Genomic DNA, 19,142 nt, shown 5'->3' with positions numbered 1-19,142 from the left:
TTTTTTTAACCCTTTCGGGTCATGAACCCATCTGAGGATCTGTGGACAGCGACACACCCTCTTCAGAGAAATGCACACACACGTCTTCAAACACATGCAGGGCCTGGGCAGGGACGGTTCCCAGACCTCCATAAGCCGGTTCACAGGTCCACAGGCACAAGGCCGCAACTCCTAGGCTATGGGGATCAGAGAGGGGAGGGGGAGCTAGGCCTCAGTTGACCTGGCACTGCCTTCTTGGTTGGTCTGGACGACACCTCTCCTTTAACCAAAAGGGATTAGGGTCTCATAACACAGGCCCCTCAAAACAGCACCACAACCCAGTCTGAATTCACAAATCATTCAGCTCTTCCATTTGTTTCAACTTAAAATATAAGAAGAAGGGGAAAAGAAAAGAACAGAGGAAATGTTTTGACTAGGAGAGAAAAAATTGCTCTATAAAAGATACTTCCGAAATGACTTAAAAACACAATCAAAGATAGCTTCCTGCTACTGTGCATGTTAACCCGTCACTTCCCCGCAGGCTAACTCCACATAATAATCCAATATTTACCCGACCTGAACCAGGGGTGGGCCCACCGGGTGGCCTGGGGAGCCATCTGCAATAGATTTTTTAGTGGTCATTTACACTTGCCACTGTAATGGAATAATGGGAGCGCCGAGCCGTAGATTGATTCGGTTAAAGCGAATATGATGGCCCTTTAATTTGGGAAACTCTGCAAATCTGAGCTTTCAGATCATCTCTGGACCCCACTGTCAGACTCTGTATGTGGTTTGTCTGTGTACAGCAAATCTTAAGAAATGTTTGGTGAATGACTTCATGAGATGCATGCATAAGTGAATGGCTTGTAAACCAGCCCCCTTAAATACACACACACACAAACACACACACACACGTAGGTTCACGTGGCTGTACCCTTGACTCATATTGCTTCTTCCTCCCCTTGTGCACCTAACTGCCACTATTCCTTCAGCACTCAGCTCTGCTATCATCTCCTCCTGGAAGCCTTCCCTGATCTCCCCTGGCTGGGATAAGAGCTCTGGATCCTCATAGTATCTTTCTATTAGAATTAACATTTGTCTTCCTTTGATATCTGCTAAGGACTGAATTATGCCCCCCCTCCAAATTCATATCTTGAAGTCCTAAACCCCAACATGCCTATATTTGGACACAGGGCCTATAAGGAGGTTAAATTAAACCTAGTAAGGTTAAATAAAGTCAGAAGGATGGGGCCCTAATCTAATAGGACTGGTGTCCTTATAAGAAAAGACACCAGAGTGCTCCCTTTCTTTCCCCCTCTGTCCATGCACACAAACCAAGGAAGGGCCATGTGAGGACACAGCTAGAAGGCGGCCATCTGCAAGCCAGGAAGAGAGCCCTCACCGGAAACCAACCCTGCTGGCACCTTGACCTTGGACTTCCAGCCTCCAGAACCGTGAGAAGATAAATTTCTGTTGTTTAAGCCACCCAGTCTGTGGTATTTTGTTACGGCAGCTCAAGCCGACTGACAACAGTACCAATGCACAGACACACGAGCTCCTTGAGGGCTGAGACCGTATCGTCTTCCTGTTTCTAGTCTTAGTACCTAATGTGGTCCTTGCACACAGTAAGTGATTAATAAATTCCTGTTGAGTAAATATAAGAGTGGATGGAGGTAAGAGGCTGCAAAGACCTCCTCCCTTTCTCACCCTCAGAATCTCAGAGCTATGTTTAAACCCCCTCAGGTCAGAGTAGGTAAAAAACGCAGACCCTCCAGGTGCTGTCACTCACTGAGGGAGAGGCAAGGTGGCTGCCTTCTAGCTGTGTCCTCACATGGCCCTTCCTTGGCTTGTGCGCAGGGACGCAGAGAGGGGAAGGAGAGGGAGCACTCTGGTGTCTCCTATAAGGACACCAGTCCTATTGGATTAGGGCTCCATCCTTCTGACTTCATTTAACCTTAATAGGTTTAATTTAACCTCCTTATAGGCCCTATGTCCAAATATAATCATGTTGGGGTTTAAGGGTTCAAGATATGAATTTAGGGGCATAATTCAGTTCAAGGCAAAGCCAGACGTCAACCCTCTCAGTGTCCTTCCTGCCAATTACTTGCAGCTGTTGGGGCCACCTGCCCAGATGTCAGATGCAAGAGGGAAGACACAGTTTAGAAATAATAAAATGCTCAACTCAACAACATCTTTTATTCATACGGGAGCAGGTCCTGGCTGCAGAGTCCTTTAACCCGTTGACCAAGCCACCAGTAAGGGACCACTAGCTACGTCGGCGGTGCTTTGCGAGATCACCAAGGGGAAAGCCTGGTGCCTGCCCTGAAAGAACCTGTAATCTAGTTGTGAGGTCTGAGTTAGGAAATATTCTCTGGGTCCTTGGTACCTTCATTAGTCAGTAGCCTCGTGTTTACTGAGTATCTAGAACCCGCAGAACATGGTCAGGTAAAAAAAGATTAATCAGCTATGGACCCTAGCTTTCAGGAGCTTTTATAAGTAAAAACAAAACAAATAATAATGATGAGGATAATGAGAAGAGTAGCAGTCAACACTTAATGAAATCTCATTATGAGCCAGGCACTGGTCTCCATGCTTTCCATATATTAACCTATCTATTCCTCACAACAGTTCTAGGACATGGGTTTTATTATCCCCATTTCACAGATGAGGAGACTGAGGCAGAGACAGATTAAGTAGTTTGTCTCACATATAAAGCAACCAAGGAGTAGAGCTGGGATTCAATCCCAGGGATCTGTCTCCAGACCCCTTGTCCTTAGTGACTAAAAGTGCCACATAGGTGACAGAGACCTTCTTTTCCCTCCTCCTTAGAAAGCGGGGCTGGACAGGGTGCAGTGTTTTCATAGGTTGATGACAGAATAAGAGGAGGCGCAGCCATGTAAAGCAGGTACACACCCAGGTGGAAGCAGGTGGGGGCCCTGGGGTGGCTTGCTCAGCCAGGTCCCCACTCAGTGCCCACTCTGTCCAGGCAAGCCCTATAGGTGGAGCCAAGGGGCTCTGTGCAAACCCCCTGGACCAACCATCTCCATGGTCCTCCCCCAGCTCAACAGTCTACGATTCCAGTGCCGTGAGACTTCTGACAACAGAGAAGATATGCAGAGCTAAGGAAGCCAGAGATCATCCAAGAGTCTCAGAAGGTGTGGAAGGGAGATGTAAGCTGTCTCCTCGGGGATGGGAAGGCTCAGTGAAGGCAGAAAGAGGATGGCGGGTAATGTTCCAGTCCCGGGTAAAGGCCAGCTGGAGGGCGATGAACCCTAACCCTAACCCTCACTTAGGGCAGAGCAAATGAACGGGTTCAGCAGATCCAGTTTGAATTTTGTCCCACCCTTGTTTTTCCACGTCCATGGGCCATCTTTAGTGCATCACCTTTCTTCTGGAACTTTTAACGAATATGTGGTCATCTGGCTCTTCAACTTGATGAGAGCAACTTTACATGTGTACCTTCATCCAGGAGCGATAGGGAAACAATAGAGTTTGCATGTAAATGGAAGGTCCAGGAGAAACGGGCTTGCTGCAGCCTCTTGCATTTCTGTGGAAGTTAGCTGATGCTCCATCACTGAGAACATGACGCAGTTTAGCAACAACATCGACACAGCAGGGACTAGAGAAAATGCCAAGTATTAGAAGACCAAGGCCCATGGGAGGTGAGATGCCACAAAGTGGAGGTAGAGACCTCCCCGGCTCTGCTTTTGATTAGAGCCTCTGGTAGCCACACGGCTGGAGGAAACCGAGAGAGAACAATGTGAACAGTAGCAGCAACAACAGACTCTCAGGAATCTGCCCTTGAGCGTGGCTGCGGTTCTCTGCCCAGGGCGCAAAGGCGATCCTCACAGAGACAGGGCAGGTTCACTCCCAGTTTTAGATCCTCTGTGTTTGGGGAGTCCCCAAAGAACTGGGTCTTCCTTCATCTGGAGGTGACAAAGGGCAAAAGCTCTGGGCTCATTACCATGTAAATGAAAACTACAAGGCAGATTTTCAGCAAAGCTGCTCTCAGGCGATAAATGCCCTGCTACCTCATTAAACCATGCAGGACCCTCTTCTATTAATTCAAAGCCCGCTGATTGGGCTGTCCTTTAAAGGGCTCCTTCCCCAAAATGAGACCCAGCATTCCAGGGTTGAGGACAGCTGGGGACCCGAGAGGCTGCTGCAGCAAGGCGCCCTTGGCGGCTAACAGGCTTTTCCCCGAAGGGCTCTGAGGATGGATCGCAAACGGGATTTCCAGGCATTCCCGCTAAGGACTAGGAGTCCCAAGGTCTCCAGCCCACAGACACCCAAAAGCAGCATCCCATCCGCAAAGCTATAAAGAGAGCCTGGAGGATTAGAGCCAGTATGCAGCTGGAGTTCGACGTAGATCAAGCACTTAGTGAGTCTCTGGATCCAGACGCGGCTCCCAATTCATGCTACTGTCCTACCTGAGCCCGGAGCTGCTGGCCCAGCGTGCCGGGATGCTTCCAGCAGAGAAATACCACGCAGGAGGAGGAGGAGGCGGAGAGGGACACGCGGAGCCCCCGCCTCGCTCCTGGACCTCTGAAGCACCTTTAATCCATCCCCTGCCTGGATTGAATGCTTGTTGAATTGCTTTTTCCTGGGGCATCTGTGAGCACACAAAAGGGGCTGACTGGGCTTGGGCCAACAGCTATTGAGAAGTTCCTCTCCGCGGTACAAGGACCTTCTCAATCTCCAGACGCGACCATTCACTGAAGGCGCCGGCAGCAGGGCTGGAGCACAGATTGGCACATTCCCCTTTGCAGCAAAAGAGCTCCTCCAGCTGCCTTGACATCGTGTCTGCATAAAATGAGCTTTCAGGGGGTCAGGACCCGCACGTGGGGAGGTGTTTCCGTGCTGTGCAGGGCATCTTCCTTTTGGATTTAGGAAAGCAAAAGGCAAAAATGGCCCTAGGCACAGTGGAGAAGTCTCCTTCCAGACCGGCAAGCCTAACTCTGTCTTGTATTTATAAAACCCCTTGTCTTCTGACCCTGCCTCTTCCATACCTGCACATCCGGCCCCCTGCGGAGTGTAAAGGACCGAGCCTTGTTGCCCCTGATTTACAGATGAAGAAACCAAAGCATGGAGAGGTTAAGTGACTTGCTTCAGAGGTGACAGAGCTGGTCACAGGGGGTGGGGGTGACAGAGGGCTCTCTCTCTGACAATCGCACCTTTGAAGATTAACTGACAGCCTGAGAGGACTGAATCTTTGAAGGACCGGAGAACAGGGCTGCCAAAGGATTTGTGTAAGAAGGACGTGCAGCTGAAGCACGGAGCTCGTAAAATATCCCAGCCCCCCAGGAGTTCGGAGGAAGGGGCAACTGCGGGGAGGAGGTCCCCCAGGCAACCCTCACTGCACTCACGCACACCATCCCCTCTGCTCAACATCCCCAGGAGGGGGAACACACAAACACCACCTAGTGACCGTGTCCAGCTCTAGTTCTCGGGTTAGCTCCGTCCTCCCTGTGAAGGCTGGAAAAGACTGCGACACTTCTGCAGTCAAGCATCAAACATCTCTGTGCAGACCCTCCATCCTCCCAAACAGAGCCTTCCTCCCTCCTGCCCTGCTTTCCTTTCTGTCCGGTGGGTGTAGGCATCCCGAATTCAAAGTACTTAAACATCATCCTGATAATAACATAAGATTAAACCTCCTGCCCCCAAACAGAATGGGCCATCAACAGTCAGAATCAAGTTCTACTGTCGTTGTCACTGTTTTGTTATTATCACCACCAATACTGATTAGCAGCACAACTCCTCACCCTCCTTACTGGCTTCTCCTCTTGACATTTGAATGTGGATGTTTCCTGGGCTTCCTCCTCAAACCCTCTTCTACACTCTCCTCCTGGCAAAGTCATGCCCCTCCTGCAGCTCCTGCCACTTTTTTTTTGGCCACACCACGCAGCATATGGGATCTTAGTTCTCCGACCAGGGATCCAACCCGTGGCCCCTGCAATGGAAGCGTGGAGTCCTAACCACTGGACCACCAGGGGATTCTGATGCATAAATCTGAGTCTCCAGCTCTAATCTCTCTCCTGAGCACCTAACCGAGTTTTCCACTGCCTGATGGACAGATGGTGCCCGTCCATCAGGTGTCCCAAATGGGTGCCCTGCAGGCAATGCAAGTCTCCTAGTCCAAACTGAGCTCATTAGCTTCCCTCCAAATGACTGCTGCTGGGGCTCTGCTAACGGCTCTTCCTCCGTCCCCACATCCAGCCAGCTGTCTGGCCCCAGTTCCTCCTCCTTCTTCACCTATGTTACATGCATTTATTTCTCTGTAGTTAAAGCCCTCATCATGTCCCTCCTGGGCCAACGCAAGATTCTTCTAACTGGCCCGTGCTGGAATACAAGTTCCCTGAGGTCACAGCTGTTTTGCTCCCCACTGGATCCTCCACCAAGTCACAGTAAACCCTTCATGAGCAAAGATCTCTCTATCTCTCCTCCATCTTCACATTGCTAAAAAATTCTTCCCTAAAGCAAAGATCCAATCACGTCATGTCCCCGAAGACATATTCTGTAGGTCACCAGTTGACCTCAGTGTTCAAATTCCTACACATCATAATTAGCTGGGCATGTAGCCCCAACCTGCCTGTCCGGCCCCCTCCCTTGTGTCTTCTCAATCTATCTGCCCTTTACTAAGGCTGCCCTGGGCTAGTCCTTGTCTTTGGTACAGATTCTTTTCAATCTTAGTATCTGTATCCTCTCTCCTGGAGGGAAAAAAAAAAAAGCACCTCTCAACCAACACTTTCTCTGCCTGGAAAATTATTTTATTGTTCAAGACTTAGCTCAAGTGTCCTCTTCTTTGGTAAGCCTCCCCCTGCTCCTCCTCCTTCCCCAGAGTCTCCAAGATACATCTCCACTATAGGACCTGCTATAGGAATTATGACAGTGAGTTCTCTACCGGGGCCAGGGCCCGGTGACCTCCTAGTGATTTCAATACCACACACCTGTCTCAGCCTGTGCCATCGGGTGTTATTATGTATTTGTTACACTATATTCCTTCAAAACAAATGAAACCCTTGGTAGGCTAACCCCAGCATGGTGAATGTAGCAAACATTCATTATTCATCATCAGTTTGTTAGTGATGACGTTGACACCTCAGATAGTTACGATACTTCCCCCTAGTCATGCATTTGATTCTCACAACAATCATGGGAGCCAGATGGTCCAAGTATTTCACAAATAATGAAACTGAGGCAGCAAATAGGTTACCATCACTTAGCCAGATGGTGACAATAGCAAGGAAAACTGACTCCAAAGTACTCCAAAGTACTCCTGAAAATGCATCCTTGGGTTTAGATTCTGACATTGAGACTCAGAGTCAGTTAACAGAGGCAGTGTAATAGAACAATTGAGAGCCTCTCCCAGGATTACGCCTCTAAACCTATCAAGTCTCTACAAAACAAGTAGATCCTGTTATTTCTGCCTGGAGAGAATCAGAATCTTCTGACTTTAAGTGTTAAAGGATTCTTCTACATACAGAGACTCTGAATTTGGAAACCAGCTAGATGAGCCACAATGTTGTACAACATCCAGGTTTTAAAGAACCCACGATAAGACTGGATTTTCTTTCTTTCTTAAAAGAACCTCTCTCTTGCTGCTTCACCCAATTCAATCACATATACCTTTTATAAATGCAATCAAACCAAAGAAATAAGGTCTTTTCTGTATTTTGTTACTCGGAGAAAAAAGGCGTCTTGAACACGAGTGACCCTCCTTGTTCGGCTCTGCTCCCTCACTGGTAATTCCAGGACATAAAAGTCACCAATTTCAAACAGAAACAGGAGATAACCAGGTCGAACTGTCATTTCCAGAAAACCTTACTCATCCTCTCTCTTGAAAAGGTCAGTTTATTGGGATAATGATGAAATGATTATTAACCAATCTTACTGGGCTCTGCAAGTCCTCTCACCTCTAAGGATAAAAATCCATTCCTGGAGACCAGGCATTCACTGGACGTGCTCACACTTGTGTACACCCATAGCCCCCTGCCCTCCTGGGGCTGCCTGTGGCTTTACCCCACGGTGAATTAATGCAGGCTCCCCCACCACAGTGCTCCCAAGTTTACTGGCATCGCCAGACAATGTCAAGAATTATTTTGTTTTACTTCTCTGATGTTCCCAGTTTACCTTGTTTCAGATTAATAAAGCAATTACAATACTCTCAATTAAGAAGCTATTTTACAATGCACTTTCAATTCCAGTTTGTGAGCAACTCACTTAATTATTTCTATTTGTTTTTCTTCCTGAGTGGATAATTTCTTCTGTCTTAGAATAGTAGAGCAATCTTTTTCTTAAAGAAGAAATACTGGGCCAAATTCTTCCTTAAAACTTGGTGTCTTCAGCTCATACCATCAAACATAAACATCTTCCTGGACAGTAAACAGAGCTCAGATCTCATCAAATATCAAACCTTATTCTTACTTCAAAGCTGTTGAAGGAACTTTTCGTCATCTTCATGATCCTCAGCTATAATTTTTCTTTTTATCTTTTGATATGTACTAATTAGATTATCATCTACATCGTATAACTGAAAAGACAGGTTTAAAGCCTGGCCCCGAACAACAAAGAAAAAAGTCTCGACCCATAGGCCTGGCTGCTTATCCGTCTTTGTCTATTTGTGGGACCTTAGGAGATCAACCTCCCAGAGAATGTTTCTTCAAATTAAAAAAAAAAAAAAAAAGAGAGAGAGAAAAATCAAAATCTCTTCATTTCACTGGGTTGTTAAGAAAATTAAAGGTGGTGATACATGTAAAAACACCTTGCAAACCATAACACTCTAAGCACATATTAGCTAAAGTTATTATTAGTGCTTGACAACATGGCATGGAAAAGGACCCCTCCAGGGAAGGTTATCTCATTGGGAACGATAAACAGGAGGGGATGGTGATGGCCTGACAGTCACTAAGGCTATCTCATTGGGGACAATAAACAGGAGGGGATGGTGATGGTCTGACAGTCACTAACAGAAGGCCCCAGAGACCAGCCATTTGTTTTCACACCCTTTGCTCCTCAGGACATGTAAGACTCAGAGCATATCTCATTCATTCTGACCCCCTTCCTCAGACAGTCACAAAGAGACTGGAATTGAAATAAAACACATCCTGATAGGTTCATGAGTTTCTAGCCCCTTCCCTTTCTCCATTTGGAGCTCAAGATTTAGGCACTGTGGCCCTCACTTTTTCTCGAGTTGAGAGATTCTGTTGCTGTTGTTGATTTGCTTATATATTTTCTGCTTCTGAGTCACAACACAAGAGTGCCCCTGGAGATGCAAATCAAAACCACAATGAAAAATCACCGTACACCTGTCAGAATGGCTATCATCAAAAAGATAACAAATATTGGGGCTTCCCTGGTGGCGCAGTGGTTGAGAATCTGCCTGCCAATGCAGGGGACACGGGTTCGGGCCCTGGTCTGGGAGGATCCCACATGCCGCGGAGCAACTGGGCCCGTGAGCCACAGCTACTGAGCCTGCGCGTCTGGAGCCTGTGCTCCGCAACAAGAGAGGCCCGCACACCGCGATGAAGAGTGGCCCCCACTAGCCACAACTAGAGGAAGCCCATGCACAGAAACGAAGACCCAACACAGCCAAAAATAAATAAATAAATAAATAACAAAGATAACAAATATTAATATATTAATAGTATAGCACAGAGAACTCTTCTCAATACTCTGTAATGACCTACATGGGAAAAGAATCTAAAAAAGAGTGGATATGTGTATATGCATAACTGATTCACTTTGCTGTACAGCAGAAATTAATACAACATTTTTAATCAACTATAATCCAATAAACATTTTTTTTTAAAAAGCCAACAAATAATAAGCGTTGGTGAAGATGTAGAGAAAAGGGAACCCTTGCACACTGTTGGTGGGAATGTAGACTGGTGTAGCCACCATGGGAAACAGCACAGAGGTTCCTCAAAAAATTAAAAATAGAATTACCATATGATCCAGCTATTCCACTCCTGGGCATATATCCAAAGAAAATGAAAACACTAATTTGAAAAGATACATGCTCCCCCATGTTTATAGCAGCACTATTTACAATAGCCAAGATATGGAAGCAACCTTAATGTCCGTCAACAGATGAATGGATAAAGAAGATGTGGTATACACATACAACGGACTATTACTCAGCCATAAAAAAGAATGAAATTTTGCCATTTGGAACAACATGGATAAGCCTAGAGGATATTGTGCTTAGTGAAGTAAGTCAGACAGAGAGAGACAAACACTGCATGTTTTCACTTATATGTGGAATTTAAAAAATAAAACAAATGAGTATAACAAAACAGAAACACACACAGATACAGAGAACAAACAAGTGGTTACCAGTGAGGGGAGGGGCACAATAGGGGAAGGGGATTAAGAGGTACAAACTACTGTGTATAAAATAAATAAGAGGGACTTCCCTGGTGGTCCAGTGGTAAAGAATCCCCCTTACAAGGCAGGGGACACAGGTTTGACCCTGTGTCCCTGGTCAGGGAACTATGATCCCACACGCCTCGGGGCAACTAGACCCTTGCACCACAACTACTGAGCTCGCGTGTCTCAACTAGAGAGCCTGTGTGCTGCAAACTACAGAGCCCACGTGCCCTGGAGCCTGGGCACCGCAACTACAGAGAAGCCCGCGCGCCGCAAGGAAAGATCCCGCATGCCTCAACAAAGATCCCGCATGTCGCAACTAAGACCTGACGCAGCCAAAAATAAATAATAAAATAAATAAATAAATAATTTAAAAATAAAATAAATAAGATACAAGGATGCAATGTACAGCACAGGGAATATAGCCAACATTTTATAATAAACTTAAATGAAGTATAATCTTAAAAACTATCAAATCACTATGTTATACACCTGAAACGAATGTAACATTGTATATCAACTATACTTTAATTGAAAAAAAGAGTTCTCTTATTCCAAGGTGGGGCAGGCCACAGTTCCAAAATATTTGATAACTGTGGCTTAAAGAGAAATATTTGGGTTGAAATACAAAAAGCAAACAAATGCATTTAGAGATTAGCATTGCCATGCCTATGGAGAAAGTTGACAATTAAAAGGATAATATGGGTCACCATGCCTTACTATCGGGGTGACCCTGAGCAATAATATTTCCTACTTCGTAGAGCTGTCATGAGGATTAAATGAGTTAATATATGTAAATGTGGAGAAGAGCATTGGCACAGAGGAAGCACTGTCTAAAGGTTTGCCATTAGTATTGTTACAACAATTGACAAATTTTTATCAATCACTCAGGTGCTGGCCAATTTAAAACTTGTCCCCCCCCAAAAATAAAATAAAATAAATAAAACTTGTCCCATCTTTTTCCAATCTTCCATGGTTAGCAACAGTTGACAGTTTGTTCTTGTGAGAATGGACCAATAAATCAACAAAATGTTGTATCTGATCCACGAGAATATACACCGGATGCATCTGTCCTAAGTGCTGTGGTTGGTTTTGGCGAAATGCAACTGTGTTTATAAACAAATTAGAAAACCTATTTTTCCGCCCCTTTCTTTCCCTCAATTCAGAGACAATGATCCCAATGACCTCTTTAGACATATTGTTACTAAGTGTGGTTGTTTCAATTATCAAACACCAAATGAGCTTACAAAATAAGACAAGGATAAAAGAAGAAGTCTGGAAAAATCACCTTCCTCTTCAGTATCAATAAATAACACTAAATTTTCAATTGAATTAAAAATGTACATGAAGAAAACAGTTTGATGCAACCTTCTGCATTCAAACTTTCGAGAAGAAACCAGCCCTTACTTGTCAGTTTCCTAAGGATCAAGGACTACATTCCCTTATCTTCATATCCCCAGGGCATGCAACAGACACTCTCAAAAGATGGATGCATAGATGGAAAAAACAGAGCTGCCTTTTACCCACATTGTTCAGAACCCATCAAATTCCTATAATCACAGAATTAAAGAATGTTAGTGATGTGGAAGGAATTGAGCTCAGGAGAAGTTACACAACTTGCCCAAAGCCACGTAGCTATTTAACAGCAGAGACTGAACTTGATCTATCACCCCTATAAAGAACGCAGGGCTCTCAAGCTGTACCAGAGCTTCCCAGCTAAGGGCAAGTCTCCGTGGCCTTTTGGAAGCTTTTGAAATATGCCTCTGACACCAGGAAAAGTGTCACATGGGTACTTTTCTTCACGTATCTAATCAATATTTACTGCAGAGCAATCTTCACCTACACTCTTCGTTACTCTCAGGAATTAAAGAACCACTGACTCTCTCTCCAACTTGTCACTTCAGGCCTCTGAGATGAGAGATTCGCTACTTGTGGTATGAAATCCTTCTCCTGTCTCCCAAAGCTTTCCGATTTCACCTCGGGGATAAATCAAAAGCATTTCCATGCTGTTTATATTAGAGTGGCCTTTTGTTGAAGAAACATGCTTTATAATTTGAGGCGCTGGGACTTTTGTTTACAGACGGAATTAAGTACAGGTTGAAACTGTGGCTTTTAGACATAACACTGCAGGAGAAGCTTACGCTCTACCACGTAAGAAATCTTTCTCAAACTCCAAGAGACTGGCACCTCCAAATCAGTGAGCTGGGCAGACAGCATTTGTTCCTGCCTGCTGGCACACAGCTCAATGCTACGGCCACATGGCCCAAACAAGAGCTCCAGGAGCCTAAGCCAGCGGTACTAGTGCCACACCTCTGATGTGCAGACAGGGCAGCCCAACGGGGAGTGCCCTGGGTCAGAGACTTGGAAGCAGAGAAAGGAAACGGAGCATAGCTCAGATGATATTACGTTCCTGCTCTAAACCCTTCAGTGATTCCCACTGCCTGCTGTGCGACACTCAGAATCCTCACCGGGGCTTACAATTGGGTCCCAATCTATTCCTCCTCCTTACCTCCTGGTTCCCTGCAGGCCTACCATGTTCTAGATGATCCAGACTGTTCTATCTCCCTGAACAGTTCAATGACGTCACCACCTCCACACCTCTGCACAAGGTGCCTCTCCCCTGAGATGCTCCAACCACTCCCTCCCTCAGATCTCATCCTAAGTGCCACCTCTTCTCTAGAACCTTTCCTGAGTTCTCCTCCAACCTCCCAGGCCTCCCCCAAGTGGAAGTGGCCTCAATCGCCATGACACTCTTGCAGTCCTTTTGTAACCGCCCATGGTAATTATTTTCTAAACGGTGTGGCAGCAATTTGGGAATGTTTTTTCTTGCTGTCAGTCAGCATTAGCTGAGCATCTTCCGTGTGTCAGATGCTGTGTTGGGTGCCTGGGACATGAAAATAAATAAAGTCAAGGTTCTTGCCTTCAATGGGCTTATGCTCTAGTGGATGAGATGACACTAGGACAAAGAGTTATACCTAGTGCAGGGGGGAAATGAAATATGAGAGAGATGATGGCATTTTAAGTTGGGTCTGAAAGAGAAATGTGTTCACTGGGCAAAAAAATAGAGAGGGAGGAAGGGTTCTTCGAGGGAAAAAGAACATTATATACAGCAGTGCTTGTCACAGGTTTTACTGAATGAATAAAACAAAGGCCGGGAAGGTTAGCTCCTTCCTGATTGGTTAGCTCCCTGCTCACTACTGTCTACATTTACTGAGTGTGTTCACGACTCCCATCCCTCACAGCAACCCCGGAAGTTAGGCAGCACCATCCTCATTTTATGGATGAGAAAACTGAGGCTTCCAATGCCCAAAGCCCCAAAGCTGTCAAGTAGCAGAGCGTGGCCGGTGTTCCTGATACTATAAGGTTGTACTAATGAGTTCGCCTTCAAGGACCTAAATATAAAGCAAACTCAGCTCTCTTCCTCTGAGCCTGGGTGGACCACTCCGGGCAGCCCTCAAATACCCAAAAACCATCTCAGGGAACACATACTGCGAGGGAACAAGAGAGAAGCAGCCGAAGCTGTGCTGCGTGCAGATTCTGGGAACAGCGAGGCCCTGTGTCTCCCTATAAACCTGATGTTACTCCTCTCACGGTACATGGTTTTAGTGGCCCCAAATGTGGGCCCTCTGTCCTAAGATATAAACGGCAACCGGGAAAGAGCCATCCAAAAGTCACCTCAGGCCAACTCAGGCTCATTAAAGCTCCCTTAGGGCTCCGAGAATTGAATGGAACCTCTGGCTTTCTAGGAGAAAGCATTTCGTTTTTGACAGAGTTCTTTTCCCCCCTTTTCTTCATCTGATCATTTTCTCAATTTTTCCCTTTCACGTTCAGGCTTTTTCTGTAACTCTTGTATTGGGCACATGCCCTTCTAGTTTTTCCTCCTAGCTGGGACTATGATATCTTGCTATTGTCATGTTCCTTTTCCATTGAAAGCAATCAAAAATGAAAATCCACATTTCAGAACAGTGTCTATTAAATAGGCACCTTTTCATGGTTGGGAAAAAAAAAAAAAAAGAGCACTCTCTGAGGGCTGAGTTTCAGTTCTGTGTGTCACCTAAAGATTAGACACTTGGGTGAGACTTCTGCCTCTTCACAGGCCATTTGTATTTGGGTATTTGGGAGAGATGGTAGAAAGTCTGGAGTCAGAACCAACTTGTTCTAAGGAATTCGTCGTCGAAAGCATTGCTAATCAAAGTGTGGTCCTGGGACCAGTAGCAACTGCATCGCTTGTGAGCTTGTTGGGAACGGAGACTCTCAGGCTCACCCCAGACCAGCTGAACCAGAATCTGCCGTTTTGCAAGATCCCAAGTGATTCGTAAGTACATTAAAATTTTAGAAGCACTGGTCTAGAATTAAAAGGGATTTGCTTTAATGAAACCATCCTGTAGCCTCCACGTGGATTTCTTTCCGAAGAAAGAAATCTCTGTACAGTGAACTCCATAGAGCAACCTCCACCACCCTTTTCCACCCAAATTGTTTATTCATGGAAGAATTCTGAAATGATAAATCATCTTCCAGAAATCACACTCAGCCTGAGGGAGTTCCAGATGACACAAAGCTGATGGCCAGCCTTTCTGCGGCCTGTGGGAACTAAGAAGGGAGAGGTGATAGGCGACCCTCGTCCCGCCTCCTTTAAGGCCCTGGATCTTTTTGTTGATATCTTTGCCTCTCGGAAGAGGGGAGCGAAAGACGTGTTGTACAACCGCACGGGTGACTAATGTGAGACTGAGGGGGCTGTGCTGTGTACTGAGCTCTGAGATCCTTGAGTGGGGGGATGCTCTGTAAACACAAATGGCAGAACCAAGGGCCAACCAAGTCCAGGCTGTGCTCAGACCTCACACTTCCAATAACAACAGTCAAGACACACACAGATGAACCCAGACTAACCTGTCATCTACACTGGAGAAAGGAACAGAGAGGATGGAGAATCACGTGCACCTGGTTTAAGGAAATGACAGCTAGAGCTGGAGGCAAGAAAAGAGAAGAGGGGAGGTGATGACCAGGCCCTGCTCGAGGCTGTCCTGCCCACCTGGTCCCACTCACCCTCCAAGTGGAGCTAAAGCTCACGGGCGGACAGAGGCTGTGACCAGAGCCCTGGCAGGCCACACAGGTGCTGGCCTGGCATCCCACTTGACCTTGTCCTCGATGAAGAGGACACCTGCCTCAGAGACATTTCTGTAAAAAAAGGGAGCACCAAAAGAGTTACCCCTTGTTGAAAAACCAAAACCGGGTCCCCCACCCAAAGTGAGTGTTTTTGCACTAATTCCGATAAATATGCACATCACAGGAAGCTCGTTTAGACTCCTGGCATCTCTCAGACCTCTAAGTGCAACACCTGGGTTATTGATTCCTCTGTGTTAAAGCCCAACTTGGTAGTGCCCTCCCCACCTCTACTAATTTTTCACCCATTATTTCCATCTTCACCTTTTAATTCTCTAAAACGGCAATATTTTAAAACACTAAAATGGTTTACTTGTATCAATCAATACCTGCTTTTCCACCAATTATAATTTATTTGTAGATTAACAGTTTTTCAGCTCCAGAAACATGATTCTGTCCTCTTAATATGCCCACATCAGCAAGCTCTCACAGGAAGTCTGGAATGGACAGCAAAGGGCAGTGGTGGCAGAAAGACCCTCAGGCTCTGAAATCCAGACAGGAATGCCATCCATCTTCCTCCACCACAACCAAAAGACAGCCCTCCCCCCCCCCAGAACCGAATGCATCAGAGATCAGCCGCCCCTGAGGACTGAGGCTCTGAATTTGATTTCAGCTAACTTCCACTTCATAGAAAAGCACTCGACTTTATTCCCCCTGTACCTCAGACCTGGATAAGCCAAGCAGTTCTCCAGAAACACATCTGAAGGAACACCTCTGCATCCCCTCCCCACCGCCAACATGCACGGGCATGCCTGAACACACCACCTCCCAAGGCAAAGAGAAAGTTAACTTTCAAATAAAGCTGTCCTGCAGCCAGTCTGGTCACATTTCCAGACCCTTCACATTCACAAAGGTGGTTCTTGCAACTCTGGCCTAAATCCAGAAGCTGAAAACTGACCGCTGCCTGCTGAGGGCACAGACCAGGGTCAAAGGTCCACAAACACACGTTCGCCACAAATACACCACTTTCTTTCTTTCTCTCTCTCTCTCTCTCTTTTGATCAAAGTGAGAATAATGGGCCAGGCTTATTGTCTTTCCTTCAGAGAAGCCAGGATGGGGGGCGGCTGGTGGGAAGCTCCAGACAGAATGTGGGCGTGTGAATCTATACAGGCTCCACAGAGGAATTTTCTGGGAACTCCAGGGGTTTTGAGGAAGGGTGGTCTCAGGCTGGGACACAGGGGCTCCTCGGATTCTCGGGTACCCCAGAAGTCTGGGGTGTAGGGGGGGCGGAGTGGCAAGGCTATCCTGACAGCCAGGCGCCCCTTCCCTGCAGTCCCAGGCCCTCCCCGCCACGGCGGGGTCACTCACCGCCCGTGAGCTGTGCAGGGCCGAAGCACAGCGCCAGCTGAAACCACAGGATCACGGCCAAGAGTCTCTGGGGGTACTGAGGCTGCTGCTGCTCTAGAAATCCATCTCCATGGCTCGGGTTCATTCCATGATACATCTTTCATCCACAGAGGGCATCCGGCTTGCAAGAGTCTGCAACCAGGAGCGAACACGACGATACCCCAGGCTGCCGGGGCGCCGGGGGCCACGCTCCCCCTCCTCCGCCCTGGGACCGGGACCCCCGGCTTCCCCTGCTCCTTCCCCATTCCTCCCCCGCGCGGCCCCCGCCCCCTTTCCCACGGCGAGCTCCCCCCGCTTCTCCCCAGCGCGGGCTACACTGAGTAACAGCCGCCGCGGGATGCTGCGCGTGCGGGAGCGATGGAGGAGGGGAGGGAGGACAGGGGTTAGCGCACATTGGCTCCGCGCCGGTCCCCCGGATTCAGCGGCTGTGACCACGACAGGAAAGTCTAAAGCCTTCCAGCCTCTCGGGGCTGAAAAAACACTTTTCCCCGGGCCTATACATTTCACTCTTACGAATCTCACGAGGTGGCACCGGATCCCCCCAGCTACTTCTCTGGTTTTCCCCAGGATCGGGATGGGTCCTACTGCCCAGTCCCCAGTGAGATTTCTCTGCGCTGTCAAAAAATTCCTCCCTCGGGGAGCAGAGCCAGGCACCAACTCCCCCTCCTCGGCCTGCGAGCGCCTCCCCGGAATGGAAAGCCCCTTCCGGGGCTCTCGGTCTTACCTGTGGGTCTCATGCATGCAGCTTCCTTCCCTCCTCCGCCTCCTCCCCCCGCCAGTCTAACCCGCATCTGTGCGCGACCTCTGCTGCCGCCGCTGCGCGAGCGAGCGAGACGTTAAGCCTCGGCGGCGCCGGCGGCAACGGCGGCGCCGGCGGCGCCCGGCTCCAGCTCCCCGCGCCTGCGCTCTCCCTCCCCAGGCTCCGGAGCGGACGCGTGAGGGAGTTGCGGGGGGAAGGACGACAGTCCGGTCGCGCGCCCCCGAGGAGGTACCCGCGCGCCCGCTACCTGAGCTCCCGAGCGCGCGGCGGCGTCGCGGAGAAAGGGAGGGGGAGGGGGCGGCGGCGGCGGCGGCGGCGGCGGCGGCGGCGCCCGGCTCCAGCTCCCCGCGCCTGCGCTCTCCCTCCCCAGGCTCCGGAGCGGACGCGTGCGGGAGTTGCGGGGGGAAGGACGACAGTCCGGTCGCGCGCCCCCGAGGAGGTACCCGCGCGCCCGCTACCTGAGCTCCCGAGCGCGCGGCGGCGTCGCGGAGAAAGGGAGGGGGAGGGGGCGGCGGCGGCGGCGGCGGCGGCGGCGGCGGCGCCCGGCTCCAGCTCCCCGCGCCCGCGCTCTCCCTCCCCAGGCTCCGGGAGCGGACGCGTGCGGGAGTTGCGGGGGGGCGGGAGGACGACAGTCCGGCCACAGTCCCCCGAGAAGGCACCCGCGCGCCCGCTACCTGAGCTCCCGAGCGCGCGGCGGCGGCGCGGAGAGAGGGAGGGGGCGGGGGCGGGGCGGAGGCGCGCAGCCCGGACACGCACGAGGCGGGCACACGCCTCCGCAGACCCAGCCAGCGCCTCGGCTGGGGAAGGGGCCCCGCGAGCGCGGGGAGGGGGAAGGGACCCTCCGCCGCCGCAACCAATCGGAAGCCCGCGCGCCTGCACGTGTCGGCACAGGCCTAGGGCCGGGTCGCCCCTTTCCTGGCGCAGGACGGCGGTCTGCGCATGCGCTGCGCGCGAGCCCGGGTGGCCGCCGCGGCCTCCGCGCGTTCTCCGGTGCCCCCAGAGCGCGGCACGGCGCGGGAGAGGGCTCCGCTTTAGGCTGCTGCCGCGGTGGCGGCTCCAACCCGTGGGACAAGAGTGCACAGGGCGGCCGGTCCCCACCCCAAGACCCTCACCACCGACGGGGTTCACGTGGGCGGGGGGGGGGGGGGGACGGCCAATTGCCAAAGTCTTCCTTTCCTGCGTTTAGCTCTCCGCACCTCACCACGTCCCACCAAGGCTCTGCGTGTCCCCTCAGAGCCCGAATGACACTCTTCCCCCTCCCCCGCTCCCTTGATATTTGCCCTTTTGCGAGCCACAGGCGTTATGCGGGAGGACTCTTAGCCTGTCTGGGAGATGCGCTGGCCCCTCCGAACGTCCGCCCGGCGCGCGCTCTCCTTGCGGGGAGAGGGAGGGTCCTCGGTGCAGCTGCAGAAGGTTGAGTACGGAGGAGGGGGCGGCGGTGGGGTGGGGGGCTTCTGGGGTCGTGGATCGGAACCCAAGGGGGTCGAGGGTGTTTGCCCTCCCAGCCCCCGGTGGAGAGAGTTTGCCT

General features: G+C 49.4%; 1 protein-coding gene across 8 annotated transcripts in view; it reads right to left on the bottom strand.

The window, feature by feature from the left end:
* The window catches only part of LOC102999060 (cyclin-Y-like protein 1), a 785,789-nt gene extending 767,825 nt beyond the window's left edge, over positions 1–17,964 (bottom strand). For 5 of the 8 annotated variants that reach the window (XM_057541096.1, XM_057541087.1, XM_057541111.1 and 2 more), the window contains exons 1-2: positions 17,579–17,751; positions 16,816–16,986 (exon numbers count right to left, since the gene is read on the bottom strand). In XM_057541096.1, coding sequence (XP_057397079.1) covers positions 16,816–16,986; positions 17,579–17,595 — 188 coding nt within the window. In that variant the 5' untranslated portion in view covers positions 17,596–17,751. Of the gene's footprint in view, positions 1–15,390; positions 15,411–16,815; positions 16,987–17,578; positions 17,812–17,861 lie in introns of those variants that run through there. The other 3 variants (XM_057541093.1, XM_057541124.1, XM_057541139.1) reach the window with 3 other exon arrangements.
* Between the last annotated feature and the right edge of the window lie 1,178 nt (positions 17,965–19,142).

This window comes from Balaenoptera acutorostrata, chromosome 1 (assembly GCF_949987535.1).
Source record: "Balaenoptera acutorostrata chromosome 1, mBalAcu1.1, whole genome shotgun sequence".
Classification (NCBI taxonomy): Eukaryota; Metazoa; Chordata; class Mammalia; order Artiodactyla; family Balaenopteridae; genus Balaenoptera; species Balaenoptera acutorostrata.
Note: the sequence above shows the minus strand (reverse complement) of the source record. Positions and strands in the feature narration are given on the sequence as shown.